Genomic DNA, 20625 nt, shown 5'->3' with positions numbered 1-20625 from the left:
TGTGCCGTGAGCGGTCGAATGAAAACACGTCTTCATCCGTTGAATCACACATAGGTTGAAAGCAGAGAAGCTGCCGCTGCGTGTGGTCCCTGAAGAGACTCCGTCATCGATACACACTCAGTACATTCAGTAACACAAACAAGACTCAGCTTCATTCACAATAACAAACTTATCTAATCTGAACTCACATCTGAGTTCCTGCATATTTCCACACGTTTCAGTTTAATGAACAGACTTGTCTTCGTCCTCTGCTGCTGCTTTATGATGAACCGTTTGTTCAGATTGATTTTGCTTTTCCTTTTAAAGTGAACCTGAACATGCTCCAATCCAAACTATGACCCAAATGAACAGACACACAGGTTGTAATCAAGTTTTAGTCAAGTGGATACTTGATGCTTTAAATGTGAACTCTCTCAAAACAAAACAAACTGGAGTCGGCTCCAAAATTCATGAATGTGATACAGGAAAGTTGAATTCAATGTCTGCTTGAAAACAGAGGTGAGTGATGTGAAGGTCCGTCTGATATAGTTGTGATAGTTCTGATATAGTTCTCTAAATGAGGAAGAGCCAGTGGAAACGGACAGAGCAGTTTCTGATTCTTCTGTCTGCATGACTTGGTTTAATATGAACTGAATGTTTTCCTGCCTGGACCTCGGACCTCTGTCAGGCTGTGATGAGCTACGCGTGGCTCTCGTAGGTCACGCGAGCTGGCTCTGCCGCGTCTCGGGCCGCGCCGACCCGCTCCGCCTCGGGCCCCTCCGCTCCCTGGGGCCGTGGGGGGCCGTGGGGTGGCTCTGCGGCGTCGGGCACCAGGCTCCCCGTCTCCACCGCTTCCTCCACGGACGCGCGGCAGTTGAGGATGAGGGGCGGCAGCGGGACGCTGCGGCCCAGCTCCTCCATGTGACGCGCGAACTCCCTGGTCTTGAAGTGCGTGACCTTGGCGAGCTCCAGCGTTCTGGCCGACGTGACGATGGGGATGCGCTTGGCCACCTCCAAGGCCTTCTGCAGCTTCTCGGCGCCTTCCGTGCGGAAGAAGTCGTTGATGGCTCGCTCCGTCTTCTTCAGGTGGCTGCTGACCATGCAGACGCGCGCCACGTTCAGGACCATGGTGATGGCGAAGGCCACGAGGCAGATGATGACGTAGTACAGGCCCAGGCCGCTGTGGGCGTAGGCCACGCGCACGCTGACGGCGTAGCGCCCGCCGGAGGCCACGCAGGCGTAGCGGCCGCGGTCCTCGAAGGAGACGGCCGTGATGTTCAGGTCGCCGTTGTCCTGGATCTGCCACTTCCCACCTGGAAACAGGGTGCGGGTGTTAGGCTGCACTGAAGCTCCAGCGTGAGCAGCATCAGCATCCTCCTCCCCCTCCTCCACCTGCACCCAGCAGACGTCCTTTCGGGTGGTACCACTGGACGTCGCGGCGGCTTCCGGTCACATTGCACGGGATCAGCGCGCTGCTGCCCTCCCTCAGCACCACCTCCCTGCTGGAGGGGACGCCGTCCGCCCACGCCGGCGGGGCCGCGTCCGCGTGCGACTGGTTCTGAGCGCCGCCGGAGCAGCCTGCGAGGAGCAGGAGCAGCAGCTGGCGCGTAGGAGGAGCAGGCATGGGGAAAGAAGCCTCCGCTCACATCCACACAGGGCAAACCTGCAAAACAGGAGGAGCGACAAACCTGGACTCCTCCTTTCTGTGGACGCTGATGCTGTGAATCTGCACTCAACACACTTCCTTTTGATTTTGCAAATACCATCAGAATCATTGTCTTCTCTTGATACTGCTCATACTTCTAACAATCATTTACTTTTGTTGGTTTCTTTCTTGCTGTTTTAAGCATTTTATCTTTTACATTTAGTACAAATAGCTGGAGCATTTACAACATTACCTAAAGCAAATCAAACAACTAACTGATCTATGATAAACAGTATTAACCGCGTGGATAATCAGTGATTACTATTATTATAATGCTTCACGTAATCAATGTACAGAGTCAGTCAGACTTTGTGCCATTGACAGCTTATATCATCGTTTCAGCCGCGGTGTGTCAGGAAAACATGGCCGCTACACAAAGCAGGTAGCTGCTTCTTACCTGCTGCTCAGTGATCACAAAGCTTCCACAGAACAAAGGTGTTTCAGTCCTTAACTCCTACTTCTTTATCTTCTACAGTGAGACGCTAAACACGGTTCGCTTCCTGCTCCAGGACAGGTGTGACTGGGTGGGCGGGGCCTCGCTCCACGTCACCTGGTGGTGACGGAGGAAGATTTTTTTTTTAATTGATTTTTTCTTCGTGTTGTTGTCACCGGCGGTTTGCGTTCGACAGTTTGCGCACTACCGCCACCTACCACAGAAAAAAAACACTTGTTTTCTGTGTATTTAAAAAAAGTCCATCATTTACTTTCTTTGCTGTCTATAAAGAGGGATAACGTCACGTGCTCCAGTGTTTAATCCTCTCCGCACTCACACCGTCTTGTTTCATGCTTCACCATCTTTCAGCGCGATGTTGAGTCCTGTGTGTCCAAACTTCATCCTGCTCCAAATGTTATCCTTGATTCTATTTCTACTTCACCTGATGACTCCTCCTACCTTCCTTTGAATTCTGCAATAAAACTTTTCTCTATGACTCAGTGTAATCACTGTTTAAATGGAAGTGATGTAGGTGACTTGTATATAATTAACTAATATCCATCATCTAGAGTCATTAAAACTATCTATATTACATAATACTATTTCATATTTCACATGACCGTAACATAGAGAAAACCTTATTTTGAAAAGTACAACCGGAACTTGTGTTTCTCAGGTTGGCTAGCTGCTGGAGCTGCGCTCTGTGAAAACAAAACGTGACGTGGCTAATCCAGCTGGACAAAAGAAGGACAAGCCGTGAACGGTTTCCTGCCAAACTCCACGGCGCAAACGGAAAAGAGCCGGGACACGGGACGACAGATCTGTGACTTTAACCTGGAGGAGGAACGTGTTAGCAGCGACGTCACGTTGACTGCTAGCATCGACTGGCAGCAGGAACGGTGCGTGCTGCACCAGACTCCGTTGTTGTTATTGTTACAGCTAAGTTGTGTGTTGACACTTTAAAAAGAGAAACAGGTCGAAGTCACTGAAAGACGTTCGTCTAATCAGAGTTCAGTTATTGACTCAACTTCACGAAGCTGAACGTGTCCTACAATAACAATGCGCCTAATTCAACGTGTGCGTTTTGCTCTGTTACTATGAAACGTCTGCTACTGTTTGAATGTAAGCGAGTTGAGTTTCTATGTGTTATTATGGGGTACCTTCTCTGTTGTTCACCACGTTGCGGTGTAACTGGACTGGCTTGTTTTGCGCTTTGAAGGCGTGCGCTGAGGCCGCACGATGTCAGACAGTGAATCTACAGCAGCGGACGGTTCCGAGGCCGCGACTCCTTCACCAGCCGCACCTGACGTCGCCCCCGACGTGGCTCCGACCCGGAAAGCCAGGAGGAGACCCGACGCCGCAGCGCCGGCCGAGGCGGAGGGGGCGCCGACGGCGGAGCCGCCGGCACAGGTAATGAAGCACCAGCAGTGAAACTGGCCTTTTGCTGTTTTTACATAGAATGCCTCATTTTCTACCAAAAACCTTTATCTCCAGTCGTGCAGTGATGTAATGTTTTATTTGATGACGGTTAACGGTCTAGTGACCTCCTCGACTGAACACGTGTTGTGTGATGTCACTCACTGAGCTGCATATTCACCTCTGGTTACACTGGTGATTGGCCTAAACTTGTATCAGTAGGCGTCGCTACAAATCCCAGAGTCACACTGAAGAACTTATTGATGATCGTTTAACCTTTGCTTCCTATTGTCTCCGTCGTCATCCCACTATCTCTCAGACATCCAGTGAGTCCACTGTGTCTCAAGGTGGTTGGGGATACTGGGGCAGCTGGGGGAAATCCATCTTATCCACAGCAACAGCTACTGTGGCCACTGTGGGTGAGTGCAGAGCATCTCACAGGATGACTGGTTATGGATGAAAATACCCCTCTGGATGAATGGAGGTTGTGTTCATGCATGGCTGGGAGTTGGTTTGTGTTCATTAGTGAACTTTAATAAAGCTAATTCAAGGAACAAATAGATTTACTTTATTAAATGTTACTAGTTGTACTACAATGTCTATCCTGCACGTTTCATGTCCAGGACAAGGCCTCACCCAGGTAATAGAGAAGGCTGAGACCTCGCTGGGAATCCCCAGTCCGACAGAACTGTCAGCGCAGGTGGAGGAAGAAGAACAGCAGGGTAAATGACCAAGTTGTACAGTTACATATCTATTATGTTACAATGTTAACACCCTTTAAAACAAGCTGTAATTTGTAATCTTGTTCTGCAGGTGATGACAGCAGTAAGACAGACACACTCGCAGCAGACGGCTCATCTACAGTGGGAAGTGCAATGGGAATGCTGTCATCGCTGTCCAGTGTCGTCCAGAGCACAGTAAGCAGAAGAAGCTTTGCATGAACACTTCTGGTGCAAAGCCACATGTTTATTTACCAGGTGTTAATCACACTTACTGTAAATACATACATGTAGACATATAGAGCATGACTGAAAACACAGGAAACCCCATGAGCAGTAGTAGGGAGGACGAATGATGCCTCGTGTAGGATGAGCACCTGGTTGTCTCTTGCCTTCGCTCACAGGGTAAGACGGTGTTGAGCGGCGGCCTGGACGCTCTGGAGTTCATTGGAAAGAAGACGATGGATGTGATAGCAGAAGGTGACCCCGGCTTTAAGAAGACAAAAGGATTGATGAACAGGAACGCTACTCTCTCTCAGGTAGACAAGGGTTCCACTGTGTTGACACCCGGACTGACTGACCCACACTGGTGGAGTTCTGTCGTTCTTATCTCAACTCTCCTGTCTGTCTGCTGTCCCAGGTGCTGCGGGAGGCGAAGGAGCGAGAGGAGCTGCAGTCAGCGGAGAAAGAGTCATCAGATTGTGAGAAGAGGGTGGTTGCTCACTATGGGATGCTGTTCGACGAGTTTCAGGGTCTGTCACATCTAGAGGCTCTGGAGATTCTGTCTCGGGAGAGTGAGTCCAAGGTACCACTGTAGTCTCCTGATGAGAGTTAAGACATATTGATGCTTCATTGAGAAGATTATGCACATTCCAGTGTGTGCTGCATGTTCTTGTCCTGACTCACTGGCTTTTGTAGTTTTTAGTGCAGCTGGGTAAAAGCCTGACTGTATACTTGTGTGTGTGTGTGTGTGTGTGTGTGTGTGTGTGTGTGTGTGTGTGTGTGTGTGTGTGTGTGTGTGTGTGTGTGTGTGTGTGTGTGTGTGTGTGTGTGTGTGTGTGTGTGTGTGTGTGTGTGTGTGTGTGTGTGCGCTGCAGGTGAAATCAGTGCTCATGACGCTCTCGGGCAATGAGCTGGTTGAGCTCAGAGACGAGCTTGATCAAATTAAGGATTCATTCTCACTGGTGGAGTTTGACGATGAGGATGTTGATGAAAGTAAAGGTATCTTCAATAAAACAGCTTCAAATCAACGACAGCACATTGTGGTAAATATAGTGTTTGTTGCTGATTTTATGTTTCTAACCCAGATGAAGATGGCACCGAGTTTGAGAAAGAGGTAACAGAGGCTTTGGAGCAGCTCAGTGTCTCATTCACGGCAGACAAACTCAGCACGGTACCGATCTCACGTTGTCAGTCAGCAGATCACAAATAAGGAGAAGGCAGTTCTGCTCATAGCTGCGTGTTTACCCTCCAACAGGCCTGTAAGACTGCCTGCAGCCAGATCAATGACATGAGCCAGACGGACAAGAAGGAGGACGAGGGTGAAGAGGAAGCCAGGAAACCCGTGTCTGTGGAGGTAGAGCAGTGGAAATTTGACTTGTTTGACACAGATGCAGCAAATTTAAAAATGTGCAAAACAGTTAAACGAGAAGGTGAAAGGAAGAAAAGTTATTAAAAGAATAGTGTGTGTTTTTAATGCAGCCTAAATCATTGCTTTAATGTGTTGCTGTGTGTCTCCTCAGGAGGTTCATGCTGCAGCCATCAGGAGCCTGGCTGAACTGACTGCTCGGTCCATTGAGCTTTTCCACAAATTGTCTGAGCTGATTCTTTTCTCCAGCAGCAGTGCAGACCCCAGCGTCCTGTCACAGTAAGACCACTCAGGGTTTCTGTTTGAACAGGAGGAGGCTGATGTGGACTCTGACTGAATGTCTGCGTCTCCTCAGGTTGGTGGTTGTTTTGTGTAAAGAAGTCTCACTGCTCTCCAAGAAGTTCACCACCTGCTTAGCAGCCGCAGGCGTAAGTAACATAATGATGTTTTGTTCTTTCTCTTAGTTTTTCAAATAAAGCATTGGTTTATTTGTGTGTGTGTCCTATTTCATCTACATTTGTCTTTCACAGTTAAATGAGAAGGGAGACATCCTCAACCCGCTCATAACAGGAGTCTTTTTAGAGGTTGGTGTCATAATATGACAACAGCAGCACATGTTTGGTTTTATCCAAATGCTTCACGGTAACATCTATGTTATGAACCTTCTATCACAGGCATCCAACAGCGCTTCCTACATCCAGGACGCCTTCCAGCTGCTGATGCCCATCCTGGAGATATCACACATCCAGAAGAGAGCAGAATCCACACAGCAGTGAGCAGCTGGCATCACCTCAGCCCATCATGCTAGGAACCACAGTACAGAGCTGGAACACGTTCAAAAGATCCCGTGTTATATTTTGATCTGGGTTTCAGCTCAGGACAAACTAATGTTGGGGCCTGGGAGGAGAAGTGTGTTATTGTCAGACAGTATTAACTTTCTGTGCTTCGCTGGTTCATCTGTATATTAACTGGGGAAGTTCTGGATCTACTGGCAGCAGCTGAAGGACAACATGCAAAAGCAAGGAGCAACCCGTGTTCTTATTTTACCAAACACACTACATGTTTCTTATAGCAGCTCAGCTGTTAAGTCTCAACTCTGCCTCAAGGAACATTCACCTTCATTCTAATAATAATAATAACAATAATAATATGCCATGCGAGGCTCCCGGGGTGAGAAGTGTCTTACTCAAGGACACACCAGAAGTGGGGCTTAAACTCGGGACCTTCTGCTTCCAAAGCCATGCTCGATACCAGGCCAAAAATATATAATAACAAATAAATAAAACTATAATATCACTGGTATTTTAAAATGCGTCTTTACAAAATCAATATTAAGATATATGATGACTCTATTTTCTTCTTACAACACAGATACTATTTTTAGGCACATATTTCTTAATTCTCTGCATCCAACATATTCCAGGTCCTGGAGCACGAGGGTTGAGCAAATGTCTTGGGATGCGTCTTTTGTCTTTTCCTCTATTACTTTTCCAGATTTCCATTTCACCATTTACTTTTCCTTGACTTTCTGATGAGCTGATGGGGAAAATTACTGCAAAAAGAGTCTCATTTTTGTTGTCTATGCGTCACCTCTTTCTTTTTTTTACAGTAAATTGATATTATTTGATTCCATGGGGGAGGGAAAATTCAATTGTTAAAGCAGCTACAAGAAACAGTAAGATGAAAAAAAGAAATAGAAAATGTGCATAAAAAATGTACAATTCACACATAAAATGTGGGATTTTTATATTAATGTCAAGCACTTTGCTGTTTTGCTATTGTACCTTCCAAATTTCAGGTTTGGTAACCACCAACCCTCATCCAACCAGGGAGACCTCCTCTCACCGTCCCACAATAAGAAATATACAAATACAGGATCAGCGTGTGGATGGCTTTAAGTTTCTCTCCTTCTTGCGTTTAAACTAAAGTGCTTATTTATGCCATGAAGATGTTTCTATGCTTCTGATAGTTGTTGAACTGTGTTGTGGACGTGTCAAACAGTACTGTACTTACAGAAGTCTGAAGGAACATGACATGGCCTTTTTGTCATAATTAAAATATCTAAAAACTGGTTGTTTTTCAGCCTTTATTAAAAAAACTTCCATAAAATAAATATTTCAGTATTTTGTAAATTCAATTTTCAATGTGTTGAAAGAAGAAAACAGAATAATTTGGTAGATGAATACTAGAAGGATGGAAAAAAGTTGCAACCGTGTCCATTTTGGAGGTGGCGCTGCGGGTCTAAATATGAGCTAAACAAAATGACGAAGAAGAACGTGGTAGCGGAAGCAATAGACAGAGACAGACGCTAGCGACTAGCTTGCAGCGTACGTCGAGGAAATTATCTGGTAAACTTGTTTTTTTTATGCTTTCTACAGCAGCATTTGCGTTGTCGGTAGTAATTATAGCTATTATGGGATATGACAGGTATTAAAGAAAGACGTATTTCATTTACGCTTCGCTCAGGTTAGATTTGTGCAACGTTAGCCGCTAATGCTAACGCAAAGTGTTTTATTCGCTGGCTGCGCTGGCGTTGTTTATTATGAATATTGATCTACATTGCGCGGTTACTATTTCGATATTTTCCACGTTGTATTGTATTTTTCTTTAGCTATTAGAAGTTGGTGATCGCATGATACTATAAACAATCACGAGCTAACGATGGAAGAATTCAGATTGGTGTCATGGTAACAGTTCATGGAGCCAAAAACAGGGAAACATCCACCTGTGATCAATAAAGCTCCATATGGTTCGTCCCTGTGAAAAGTCCACATCCAGACGTAGAGCGGGCTTCGATAAACATCCCTGTGTAGCAGACTTAAGCAGCTCGCACGTGTTAAAGACTTCCAACAAAAGCTCAGCGCAAAGCTTTAAATCCCGCCTGAGTTCTGAGTAAAACCATAGCTTTAGGCGTGTTAACATTTTGCTAGTTTTTAAGTTGCAGACGCGTGAAATGACACCGTTAGCCGAGTTTAGTTTTCTAGTTATGGCATTTACATTGCGCTTTCAGCACCCCCCGTTTCATTCACCCATGCACTGATGCCAGGTTCAGTGGACAAGGACACTTCGTCATGTGGCAAGGGGCTCGAACCTCAACCTTCCAGTCTCTACCAACTGTGCTATTGCCGCCTTGTTGTATAAAGTTATATAATTATAGTCCAACTAGACCCACTGCTGATAATAGTTGGTGTGATTTGAACGTAATATCTAACATTTTTCTCCTGCTCCTCTGCCAGAGTTTCTTTCTTCATCAAGTAGCCTCCTTTTTGCACATTACCGAGTGCTGCTGGATTTGAGGGTATTGTCGTCTTCCTGACCTGCCAACATGCCAGCTGCATTAACGGATTCCAGTCAGATAATCTGTGAAGTCTGGGCGAGTAATGTGGAGGAAGAAATGAGGAAGATCCGACACATTATTCAAAGCTACAGTTACATAGCTATGGTGAGAGGTGGTCATTGGCACTGAGCGTTTTAACATGACTCTGTTTAGAGCAGGGTTAGAAGATTGAACATGCTATAGAAACAGATAGTTTTTATTGTGTTCGGTCATATTTTAAGAAAGACTTGTGTTTATCAGGACACAGAATTCCCAGGAGTGGTTGTCCGGCCAATTGGAGAGTTTCGCAGCACAGTGGACTATCAGTACCAGCTGCTGAGGTGCAATGTTGACCTGCTAAAGATCATCCAGCTTGGACTCACATTCATGAATGAAGATGGAAACTATCCTCCTGTCACGACGACATGGCAGTTCAATTTCAAATTCAATCTAACGTAAGTAGCGTGGTTGTAGCAAGAAGAAGTTATTTTTTATTTTCACAGTATTCAGAAGTTTTAGTTTACGGTCTGTTCTGTTCTCTCCTCCATCACGTTGAACGTCTTGTGTTTCACAGAGAAGACATGTACTCACAGGACTCAATAGACCTGCTTCAGAACTCCGGTCTGCAGTTTAAAAAACATGAAGAGGAGGGAATCGACACGCTGTACTTTGCTGAGCTTCTCATGACTTCCGGTCTGGTCCTATGTGAAAATGTCAAGTGGCTCTCCTTCCACAGGTCAGTGCTGCTCAGCTTTGCTTTAGCCTCTTTGATGTGTTTCTAAAACAGCCAGCACTTAACTCTAGTTTACAATTTAAGTCAGTTTTATCAATGATAAAAAGAGAAGCGAATAAACTTCTTATGAGTTGATTCCAACCATCGAGGCCTGTTTCCCCAGTGGCTATGACTTTGGCTACTTGGTGAAGCTCCTGACCGATGCACGACTGCCGGAGGAAGAGCATGAATTCTTCCAAATCCTCAACTTATTCTTTCCGGCAATCTATGACGTGAAGTATTTGATGAAGAGCTGCAAGAACCTGAAGGTAAAGTAGAGCCTTGATATGATTGGGGGGTGGATAGAGGACTCAATACTGTATCAGAAGCTTCACTTCTTTATATCACTCAACACTGGAAAATATTTTATCGTAGTAAAAGTAATGTTTCTTACAAGGGGAAAAAAGGATTTCAGTGTTTTATTCTAAAGAGGTAATACATGATGTCTGCAGGGAGGACTGCAGGAAGTGGCAGACCAGCTGGAGCTGAAGCGGATCGGACGGCAGCATCAGGCTGGATCAGATTCGCTGCTCACTGGTATGGCCTTCTTCAGGATGAAAGAGGTAGGAACACACTTCTCTACTTCACCAGAACTCAAGCCATGTCCCCGTAAGAGTTCAAACCAGAACCAGGCAAACATATGGAAGCGCAGCAGTCCACATCATCAAAAACATGGGAAACAGTGGTGACCAAACTGTTAAACGTTAATGCAATGGTTCTCTCAAACTGTTGTCTGCTATGAATGTAAACTCTGAAAACATCCCCACAACACAAGAAAAGGAGTTGTTGATTTTTGTTTTGCTCAGCTTTTCTTCGAGGACAACATCGATGACGCTAAGTACTGTGGGAGATTGTACGGCCTGGGCTCGGGCTCCAGCCAACCGCAGAACGGCATCTCCAACTCGGGCCAGGAGGAGACCAACAACAAACACTGACTGAGCGCTCGAGGCTTCACGTCGGATCGCACTTGTTTTAAAACCCAACCAGACGATTTCTCCTGAACGAGACTCAAGTTTCTTTACTTTTCCCACCTGCGTGACTGTTGAACAGACTCGACGGATTCTTCGTTACTCTTTTCTTTTAGTGGCTTTTACTGGATATATGGCCATATATTCAGAACACTTTTTAATGACATCATTAGTAACAGCTGACTTCACAGCATGGGACCAGTTCCTGTATCATTCTGTCATGTCAGACCAAAAGTCGCATCCTCTTCATCAGCAGGACTCCTCTTGTCACAGGGATTTGTTTTTTTCTTTTTTAAAGTTAACGCTGGAAGGGCCTGTAAATTAAACTGTATAATTTTGAGAATAAAAATGTTTTAGATTTTTTCCACTTTCAGAAACTTTTAACAGCGTGTAACTGTTCTGCATGTTTCCATGGGCAAACTGCTGCTATGTACATTCGCTACCAAACCAGTTGTTGGTCAGATTTACAGATGTTGTGGTTGCTCTTGCTTTTACATTCATTGTTTTAAACACTTGTACATTAAATTGTTTTGTATTTTGAATGTATTAAGTATTTGTTTCTTATTATTTTAAAGTCATTTTTGTTCTATAGACTCATTGACTAACTGCCATCATGTGCCTAGTTTTACCAAGTGGTGCATTAGAGAAGCTTATAGTTTAAGTAATTTAATGTCAGGTTGTTGCAGCTACAGGAACAGACCACCGATTCCACTTGGTCACTGTTCAAGATGGAATGGGAACTCTTTGAAATGTGCACTTAATGCTGGAATTTCTCCCAAAGCAACAAATTCCATAATTTACCTGATTATTCAGTTGTTTACAAGTCACGTCTGGAAGCAAAGGGGCGTAGTTGGTTCCTTTATTTTATTAAACGGTTTTATTCAACAAACAGCTGTACAGTGCTTCCGTCAGTCCAGCACCGACGGATCTAGGTGAGAAATCGCCGTGAGGCCTTCAGGACAGACGTGCCTGTCCCGTACTTTCGCAGCATGTCTTTGGCCTGTTGCTGCAGGGACTCGGCCACAGACGGACAAGATCTGCTGAAGTGAAGGAGAACGAGGCAGCATTCCACAACATCTGGATGAGGAAACATCTGAGAGATAACGACAAGTTCAGTGGCTGCACGTCGTACTGAACAGGTGTGTTGTTCATGAAGCTGTACCTTGACTGCGTGGGGGAAGTCTGCCAGCTGCTGCTGATGCTCTGAGATCCTGGCCGACAGAGAGAGGAAGGTTTCCTGCTGATCAGGCCTGAGGTAGAGATTCAAATTTTAAAAACATTGTGGGCTTCAGCTGAAGACGTGTTGCTTAAAATGTTCACTGCTGGTGTGTGATGCTAGAACGACCACAGCTCACACCTGGACTAGAAGAGCATGGATGAACTGCCTTTGCTTTTAGATTTAAATCATGTAGTTAAAGGTGTTCGTAGATTCAGACCCAAACATTAGAAAAGTAACTAACTCAGAACTCACTGCTGTTTGTCTGCCGACTCTGTGGTGGAGGACGTTTCCTGTTTCTCCCCGGCGTCCAGCTGCTCTCTCTGTGTTCGGCTGTGTTGCAGCACCATGGCAGCCAGCTGCTCCTGGATCTCTCCAACTGTTCTTTGCGTGGCCTGACAGGAAGCGTGAGGCTCGGACAGAAGCAGCGTCACATCAAAGTCCAGCTCATCCAAACGTCTGCTCTGTGGATGCACATTAGCTCCAGACTCTACCAATCCTCCGTTCACAGCCTCAGTCTTGGCCTCTTCTGCCGAGAGGGAGAATCCATGTGAAGCCTCGGCTGAGCTCCACCAGCGTTCATACAGGCGGTGGTAGCTGACGAAGGCCTGCAGACTGATGGCAGCAGCTTTGGCGTCGTCGTCGTCGTCTTCGAGAAGCTCACTGGAATAAACGCTGACATCACCTGATGAAAAGGGGAAACCAAAGTTTGGTGGTGCAAAACTTACCAAACCGGTTTCTTTTCAACAGTTTACAAGATGCTGAACGCAGTTTTTATAATAATCTCTCATGCATTAGAACTGCACCGTCAGGGAAGAGCAGCCTGCAGAGCTGTGCAGACACACAGGAATGCCCGGCGTCTCGGAGCCACGCCACCGCCTGCCACAGCTCCTTCATCATCTCTCCTCGAACCTCCTGCAGCCAGTTTAGCACAGAGCGGCTCACGTGGAGGCTTGAATACAGCAGCACCTGAGTGTGGACAGAGAAACACCATGGAGTCCAACTTTGTCCCTCTGCTCTGACGTTACGCACAAAGTTGTGACAGTGTGGAGGCAGTACTTGGCTCAGGGGAACGTTGGCAGTGGGTGCTGGACTCTCCACAGCCTTCAGTTCCTGCAGAAGAGCTGCAGCGCTGCGCTGTCCTGATGAGATGTGTGAAACCCCGAAGTGCTCGTCCCACACGTCTCTCACTCGCTTCTGTAAAGTTGTGTGACGTTCGCCCAATGACGCCCACGTGTGACTGGAGACAGAGACCTGAGGTACGAGTCTGGAGTCTGCCAGCGCCGCAGTCAGCAGCTCGGCAGTGCAGAGGTGCAGCCTGTGGACCTGCACATGGTGGAAGCTGCTGTTCAGTAACTACAAAATGCAGTCAAGCAAAGGTCAAGTCTGTGACGTTAACACCGACCAGCAGATCCTGGGAGCTCAGGACGTCCTGGGCTCCAACCCAGTCCTGAGCAGCAGCCAGGTCTTTAGCGCACCTCAGCGCCAGCGACTGGGCCAGAACAACCTCCCCCGAGATCCTGGCTAGACTGGCTGCACTCATGAGTGAGGAGACGTCGTTCTTCCTGGCAATGACTTTAGCTGCATCGAAACTGGCACCAGCGGCCAAGTAACTGGGAGAGGACCAGAAAGAGACATCGTCAGACGAGACCACAAAAGTTATGTGATGGAAGACGTTCCCGTCGTCACCATTTGGCGGCAGCAGAGAAATGTCCGTCCTTCTCCAGCACCGCAGCCCAGGACGTGTACAGCTCCTTCAGGACGGGCTCGTCTGCAGGCAGCCGGGCTTTGACCAGCGCTACGGCCTCCCTGAACAACACACACACGCAGTGCGTCAGCACTAGGAGCGGCTGGAAATGCAGAGCTGATGAATCAGGAGCAAACCTGTAGAGCTTGTGAGCGTGCAGCAGGGCGACGGCCTCATACACCTTACTGAGCGACAGCAGGTGGGATGCTGCCTTCAGGTACTGCTCCTGCACACACAGCTGCTTGACGAAGGCCTCAACAGTTTGGCTCCACAGCTCAAACCCAGCTGAGAGAGCAAACACAGCACACGTGAGGAAAAGTCACATTACACAACCAAAGCCCAGAGTCAAGTCAAGAAGCAGTGACGGAGCCGTTACCCATGGGCGCGAGGGACAGCAGGTGGTCGTTCAGCTCTCCCTTCTCTGTGGCGAGCTGCAGCGCGCCCTCCAGGTCACCACTCCACAGCCGCACGTACACAACAGACTCGAAGTGACCCGCCTCCACGTGGGCCTCCACTAAGCAGCAACAGAGTGTATGACTTCACTCACACCGACGACTCCCAAAGACTGAGAGAGAGAAACTGACCTTCTGCCTCCAACATGCGCTGCAGGGCCGCTCTGTCGCTGAAGAGGCCCAGGTGGATGTGCTCGCCTTGGCCTGGGATGCAGCCTGCAGGGGGCGCTGATGCCCCACGAGTGGTACATAAACAGTCAACGTCCACGTGCAAAAGTGGGAAATTTGTCTGTAGGATCTGAAACCTGACACTGAGCAACACTCGTCTCACCGCTGTTGTGTGTGATGGAGGCCAGAGTGACGCAGTCCTGCAGCAGCTCCTCTTTGGGACGATGGTCCATGGACGTGCTGAGCGGCAGCATGGAGCGAGGCTTCTTCTTCTTCAGCAAGTGGGAGTCTGGAAACACCAGCAGACCTGCTTCATGATTACATCCAGCTTAGGCTCCAACTGCTGACGGCAGTGAACATGTACCCGCTCTGTCTTTGGGCCTGGCGGCGGCAGCGGCAGCAGGGGATTTTCTCTGCGTCTCCAGAACAACTGAAACCAAGTGTCAGAACAAAGTCAGCTTGAGGTTTAGAACCCACCACCATTAGTCAGCTTAGTTTCTGCTCCGGGACCTGGTGGTGCTACAGAAACGCTGGCTGAGCTCACGTCCTCCTCCTCCTCTTCACTAGACGGCCCCTGTCCTGCTCGCTCCTGCTTCTCTCCTGCAGCCCACTCTCCGCTCGTCTCCGGCCCTGCAGCTCCTCCGGCCCCTGACACCTTCTTGTTCTTCTTCTTCTGCTTGACCTTGGCCTTCATCTTCTCCTTCAGATCCGCCATCTTTTTCCCTGAGAGGACAGGTGAGTGGACGTGCTCCTTCCTTTAAGCGCTCTGTAGTGTTTAACATCATGGTTCAGGGCGTTTTACCTTTAGGTGGGATTGTGAACTCCTGCTGGGAGACTCTCCACTCCTGCACAGTGAAGTCCTTCCCTCCGGTCCAGATCACGTCAGGATCCACGGGTGACCAGTCCACAGATAGCAGAAAACCAGCGTGACCCCGATAGTTGGACAGAGCTGCCTCCTGCAGCACATCCCACACCTGAACCGAGAAAGACACGAGGTAGGAGATGCAGGAGAACCAGCAGACAGGAACACAACCTGTGGCCCACGGGCTGCTGATGCGGGCCTGGTACTGACTTGGGCCGTGCCGTCGTAGGAGACGGTGACCAGACGAGCCTCGTGGTGCGGGCTCCAGGCCATGTTGGTGATTTTAGCCGTGTGACCACACAGTCTGCGAAACGGCTCCGTCAGCACCACAGCACTTTCTGGAGGACTCTCTGAAAAAGCACATGGGCACCAAACACTGTGCTTAACGCCTGCTGGGCCTTTCTATGTAATAAACTCGTGCAAACAAGGCTCAGAGACAAACTGCTTCCACCTGTGATGGCGCGGAGGTCATGCACGTAGACTATGGCGTTGCTGGAGCCTGAGGCCAGGAGGCCGTGCAGTTCAGGGGAGCTGTGGTCGTGATGCCACCGGAGCGCGTTGATGATCTTGTGGTGCTGCTGGATGCTGCACAGAAGCTTCAGACTGGGAGCCTGGAACACATCAATGCCCCTGTAGAGCAGACAGTCAGATGAAGACTACAGGTTGCAGCAAGAACAGCAGGACTGTTACTGTCACAGAACAGGAGCTGTTCCCACTGGACTCTTTGCAAGTAAACCCTGTAAACCCAGCGCGACTCGGGGCAACTGTTCACTCTGACACAGGTCCGCGGGCCGGAATCCGCCTGTCCACACACAGTTGGTGCTCCCCAGGACTCACACACTGAAGGAACATTATGACCAGGGTCAAGCCCGGTCGCTCACTCACCCGTCCTCGTTGCCGATGGCAACCACTTTCCCATCTGGCTTCCAGCTGATGTCGGTGTGTGGAGACAGCTTGTACTGTTGGGAGGCAGAGATCACCTTTACCATCTATTCAAATAAAATCAATTCATATTCAGCTGCAAACATGCGCCACACTGTCAGAGCCCGGAGCCTGTGGAATCTGAGCATCTCTGGGTTTGTTCTGCACCCTCGTGTTTGTCAGGTTCTCAAATTCTGAGGAAGAGGCTTGAGTGTTGGTAAAAGGCTGCCATCGTTAGGACAATAACGGGAAGAGGACGTCGTCCACATAAGAAGAAGAAGAACAAGTGAAGACATCGATAGTTTTGCCCAAGCGAAGCAGATGATGCTGCTCCGGCCACGCGTCATCCCTCCCACCTTGATGTCGTTGGTGTCTCTGATCAGCTTGTCGACGTTGGACGCCTCCCCGCTCAGCTTCAGCACGTCGTGCTGCAGGATGACACCTTCTCCGGCGCAGCTGTACAAGCTGTAGGACGGCTTCTCTCCTGCTGCACCTGAACGCCACACAGACGGTTATAAATTGGATGGAGATGTTGAGGCTTCACATGAAATCACAGACTTCAAACTCTTTAAAGCATCAGCACCTGCCGCTGAGCTGGAGAACAGTGTGCACAGGATTTAAATATAAAAACCGAACGTGACAGGAAGCAGCTGCTCCTGACTTCCCCCACCCTGGTCTGAACCACTGGGACAAAGAAGTCCACCACAAACACAAGCTGAACCAGCGCCAGAGCCACGGTAAACAAATCAGCAGACCTTTTGTTCGTTTAGGATTGTTGGCACGGCAACAATTACGTGTCAGGCTTCAAAGGAGAGCCACCGATACACTAATCAAAATGTCATCTAGTGACAGCTGGTAAAATTAACTTCCTGCGTCTTGATTTCCCCACGAGCGGCTGAAGTGGGCGGAGGTGAGCAGTAAGTGTTTTCTCAGCTCATTCAATTACGAAGCTGATTACAAGAGAGCGTGCAGAGATGTTCAGGCCGGTGCTGACTCGCCACTTTCCAGCTTCCTGATGCTGGTGTTTTCTGCTGGGTCAGAGCGTTTAGAACAAGCAGCAGCAGTTGCTATGAGTTAATTAGGAACTCACCAAATGACAGTGGGGGAACCGGGGGTCCCCAGGCCAGCGTGTACACGGTTTTGCGGTGATAGGAGCTCGATATCTGCGGAGGCCTGGGAGGAGATGAAGCAGAACAAATGAGCAGTCAAGGAGTAAATGACGTGAACAGCTGCAGGAAAATGGGACCTAGAGCCTCGAAGGATTAGTGGAGGAATCCACAACGTTCCAGCAAACCGTAAAACTAGTGGTGTTAAACTAAGTTTCCCAACTTCAGACTCACTTGTTGGAGAAGACGTCGTAGATTCCAACTTTACCGTCATCTGTTCCAAAGGTCAAGGATCCTTCCCTCTTCGGGTGCCACGCCAGCTACAACAAATCAACATCTCTTAATGAGTCAGATCTCCAGCCATTCGTTCCAGTCAGCACAGAGTTAGTGAGCGGAGGCGTGGCCAGACGCCGGGTGGCAGGTTTGAAGATTAGAGTGAAAAACGCAGATAGCAAATGTCATTGTGAAGCTGCAGCAGGCTGATAGGAGACTCGGCTGAAGAATCAGAAGCAAAGCATCATTGTTGAAAAAGAACAGAGGTTTTACTAGTAGACGCCAGCGTCTTACCGCCGTGACCTTGGACTTGATGCCCTGCCAGAAGGACCTGGTGTCGTACTGGTTCTGGGTGGCGAGCGTGTTCCACACTCGGATCATGTTGTCCCCGACCCCCAGAGCCAGACATCCTGTGCCCACGGGGGAGAAGGTCAGCGAGTAGACGAAGCCCCCCAGGGTGGGAAGAGTCCAGCAGCACTGCAGCGAGGCCAGGTCCCAGCATTTAATCTGGAAACCAGAACCCGCAGCCTCAGCACGGCCCGGTTATGATCGGGTCCCAGACCCACAGACACGGTTAAGTCAAACCATGTGAGACTCACATCTCTGTCCATGGAGGTGCTGAGGAGCAGCTCTCTGCCGTCCGGCAGGTGAACCGAGCTCATGTTGAAGACGATCCTGCTGTGGTTCTGACCCTCTGAAGACGACCCCAGCAGGGTCCACTTCTGCTTCCCGGACCGGGTCAGGTCCCACATCACCAGCTCCCCGCTGCAGACAGAAGGCAGGTATGAGGCCGAGTGGTCGGGAGGTGATCTGGGAGCTCTGCTTCAATGTGTGGGCACCCGAAGCAGCTGGACACCAGCTGTGTGGGCCGTCCCTGCGGCCAGTGGACGCTGAGCCACAGTCTCTCTTTGACCCCGGGGTCCACCACAGAACCTCGTTTCTTCACATACGGCAGCTTCAGCGTCATCACGCCTGCGGGTGGACCAAACAGGATGAAAAACATCGAATTTATGGTTCCTGGCGTGAAAACACCAAAAGCTGTTACTTCTGAATCACAAATTCAGTTTGGTGAAACTTTGTCCTACTTTTGCCCTTTGCTGTGCTCCAGATCCTCACGGTCTGGTCTTTGCTGCCAGAGGCAAGATGGCCGCCCGCCTCCCCCTCTGCAGACGCTCCATTAGTTGCTACTGCATGAGACAAACGGCTAGGTCATTAAACGCACCACGAACGCCTATGACTGCAGCCGTGTGGGCGCTGCCACCTTCACTGTCCTCGGGTCGGCTGTAGAACGTCTCCTCTCGCTCCGACGGGGACCAGGCCAGCGAGTGGATCTCATCATCGTGTCCACGGAGCCGGTGCAGCACTTCGCCTTTCTTCCTCACGTCAATCAGTGCGATCACCCCATCCTTGTACCTTGGACACAACAGATTTAGACGCAGAGGGAACCGGGCGCGCCTTCGCACACTGAACCTTCTCTTCTTACCCCACGGCCACCAGGTTCCAGGTGTGAGGGGAGCAGCTGAGGCAGGAGACGGTCCTGGGCTCGGGCAGGAAGCTGCTGGTGTCTCCTGTGTGGTACCAGTGACACACCAGCGCGCCTTTCTCGTCGCCCGACACCACCAGGTTCTTCTCCACCGGGGACCAGTGCACGGCTGAGACCGGGTTCTGGGGGTGGGACAGTTCAACCCAGTGATGCCTTTGGTCAGTGGAACCAAGCTGCTGGTTTCCATTCTCCAAGACACCATTTAAAAAAAGAAGCAACAGCCTCCTTCTAACTTTGACAGCATTGGAAAAATGCCCTGGAGACGTTCAGTTCTGGCTCAGGTGCCAACGCCACCAGTCCATTTGCTGCCTGCAGGGAAAAGCTGCCAGGCTCAGGTGGTAAACGCAGCTAACAAAGCTCGGCGCGGCAGCGTGTGACAGCGAACGCACCGCAGAGCTGCCTCCTAATTACCTCCACTCACCTGATGAGCCGTCAGCTCCCGCGTGACGGACCTGAGGTCCGAGTCCCAGAAGCGGACGCTGCCGTCACTGGAGGCGCTGACGCACATGTGATTCTGCCCTTCGTGCCGACAGAAGGAGAAGCCCAGAACCAGATCTCTATGACCCACGAGCTCACCTGAAAGAACAGACAGCGAAATGGGAGCGGAGGAGGAGGAGAAGCAGCTTCTGCTCCTCAGACACTATCTGATTATCACAGGTTCCAGGTGCAGGAATAAGGAGGCGTTCAGCGCTGACCGCTGAGCACAACCTCAACTCCGCAGTGATGTCCAGTTTCTCCGCCTCCGCCTCAGTCCGCGTGGCGTCAGCCTCTCTGAGCATTGGCCTCAGGCGCTCTAACACGCGCCACGCTGTGTTTTACTGTACATCCACGCGTTCAGCAGGGCGACAACGTGCGGGACGTTCCTTCACCCACAGGCAGATCGCCGTCTGATCATAGGAGCGTCCATGCTGGGATCTGAGGATCCCATCTGTGATGTGACCGTGACAGTGCGTGTGTGAGGAAGTCGCAGCCTAATAAAGCGCCGAACCTCCAAAGTACAGACTTCATACGCAGCATTTTAACCGTATTTAACTTGATATTTCTCAAATTCTCCATACTAATCATAACGCCCGAGATCTTTCGGTGGTCACGACTCGGACGCGCAGAGCTGTTCCGGTGACGGATGCCCGACAGACTCACCTACGACCCCCGGGGAAGATGCAGACACATCGATCAAATAAATGATGTTTTTGGCTCCGACGCCCAGTAAGCCGCTGCTGCTGACGTCACTGCAGCGCGAGCAGTACCAGTTGGGAGAGGCGGGAAGCAGCCTTTCGTGCATGGCACTTTGATTTGTCTCTTTTCTTCTCTTAACACAAAAAATCTAACTTCTCACATGTTACCTGCACAACCGCGCATACAACTCAAACTGCCGTACAGCCAGCAGAGTGTCGTAAATCTTACCGGTGCCAAGCACGGAAACCCAGCTGGGTCAAACCGT

The 20625-nt window shown here is 49.3% G+C and overlaps 4 protein-coding genes across 11 annotated transcripts; 2 read left to right on the top strand and 2 right to left on the bottom strand.

Annotated features, from left to right (window-relative positions):
* Window positions 1-366: 366 nt before the first annotated feature.
* Window positions 367-3417, bottom strand: LOC114869460 (microfibrillar-associated protein 3-like). 5 transcript variants are annotated; one of them, XM_029173736.2, is made up of 4 exons: window positions 3278-3417; window positions 2082-2234; window positions 1372-1642; window positions 367-1292 (listed from the first exon to the last, which is right to left on the bottom strand). In XM_029173736.2, exons 3-4 carry the CDS (start codon window positions 1601-1603, stop codon window positions 679-681), a joined length of 846 nt encoding a protein of 281 aa, XP_029029569.1. In that variant the 5' UTR covers window positions 1604-1642; window positions 2082-2234; window positions 3278-3417; the 3' UTR covers window positions 367-678. The 5 variants fall into 5 exon arrangements, with proteins under 5 accessions (XP_029029569.1, XP_029029567.1, XP_029029570.1 ...); XM_029173734.3 differs by lacking the exon at window positions 3278-3417 and adding an exon at window positions 2457-2593 and having other exon boundaries at window positions 2082-2331; XM_029173737.3 differs by lacking the exon at window positions 2082-2234.
* fam114a2 (family with sequence similarity 114 member A2) lies at window positions 3357-7911 on the top strand. The gene is made up of 14 exons (XM_029173713.2): window positions 3357-3527; window positions 3853-3952; window positions 4157-4255; window positions 4347-4450; window positions 4657-4791; window positions 4893-5057; window positions 5350-5473; window positions 5560-5645; window positions 5730-5828; window positions 5995-6119; window positions 6196-6268; window positions 6371-6424; window positions 6515-6612; window positions 7450-7911. Exons 1-14 carry the CDS (start codon window positions 3357-3359, stop codon window positions 7496-7498), a joined length of 1482 nt encoding a protein of 493 aa, XP_029029546.1. The 3' UTR covers window positions 7499-7911.
* A 134-nt stretch (window positions 7912-8045) lies between these two features.
* cnot8 (CCR4-NOT transcription complex, subunit 8) lies at window positions 8046-11572 on the top strand. The gene is made up of 7 exons (XM_029173733.3): window positions 8046-8188; window positions 9077-9282; window positions 9418-9611; window positions 9731-9892; window positions 10053-10197; window positions 10381-10491; window positions 10735-11572. The coding sequence occupies exons 2-7, from the start codon at window positions 9166-9168 to the stop codon at window positions 10861-10863; spliced, it is 858 nt and encodes a 285-aa protein (XP_029029566.1). The 5' UTR covers window positions 8046-8188; window positions 9077-9165; the 3' UTR covers window positions 10864-11572.
* Window positions 11573-11741: 169 nt separating this feature from the next.
* gemin5 (gem (nuclear organelle) associated protein 5) lies at window positions 11742-20604 on the bottom strand. Of its 4 annotated transcripts, none has more exons than XM_041073862.2 (28): window positions 20325-20604; window positions 19606-19760; window positions 19125-19306; window positions 18903-19054; window positions 18727-18828; window positions 18481-18613; window positions 18241-18406; window positions 17936-18148; window positions 17603-17688; window positions 17353-17435; window positions 16619-16755; window positions 16227-16300; window positions 15793-15971; window positions 15552-15691; window positions 15282-15453; window positions 14990-15202; window positions 14844-14909; window positions 14643-14786; window positions 14444-14539; window positions 14236-14373; window positions 13997-14144; window positions 13802-13921; window positions 13518-13725; window positions 13172-13438; window positions 12919-13081; window positions 12368-12797; window positions 12059-12146; window positions 11742-11989 (listed from the first exon to the last, which is right to left on the bottom strand). In XM_041073862.2, the coding sequence occupies exons 1-28, from the start codon at window positions 20464-20466 to the stop codon at window positions 11825-11827; spliced, it is 4362 nt and encodes a 1453-aa protein (XP_040929796.1). In that variant the 5' UTR covers window positions 20467-20604; the 3' UTR covers window positions 11742-11824. The 4 variants fall into 4 exon arrangements, with proteins under 4 accessions (XP_040929796.1, XP_040929798.1, XP_040929797.1 ...); XM_041073864.2 differs by having other exon boundaries at window positions 14643-14768; XM_041073863.2 differs by having other exon boundaries at window positions 18727-18825.
* Between the last annotated feature and the right edge of the window lie 21 nt (window positions 20605-20625).

Source organism: Betta splendens, chromosome 14, assembly GCF_900634795.4.
Source record: "Betta splendens chromosome 14, fBetSpl5.4, whole genome shotgun sequence".
Taxonomy (NCBI): Eukaryota; Metazoa; Chordata; class Actinopteri; order Anabantiformes; family Osphronemidae; genus Betta; species Betta splendens.
The sequence above is the reverse complement of the archived record's forward strand: the minus strand, read 5'-3'. Positions and strand labels throughout refer to the sequence as shown.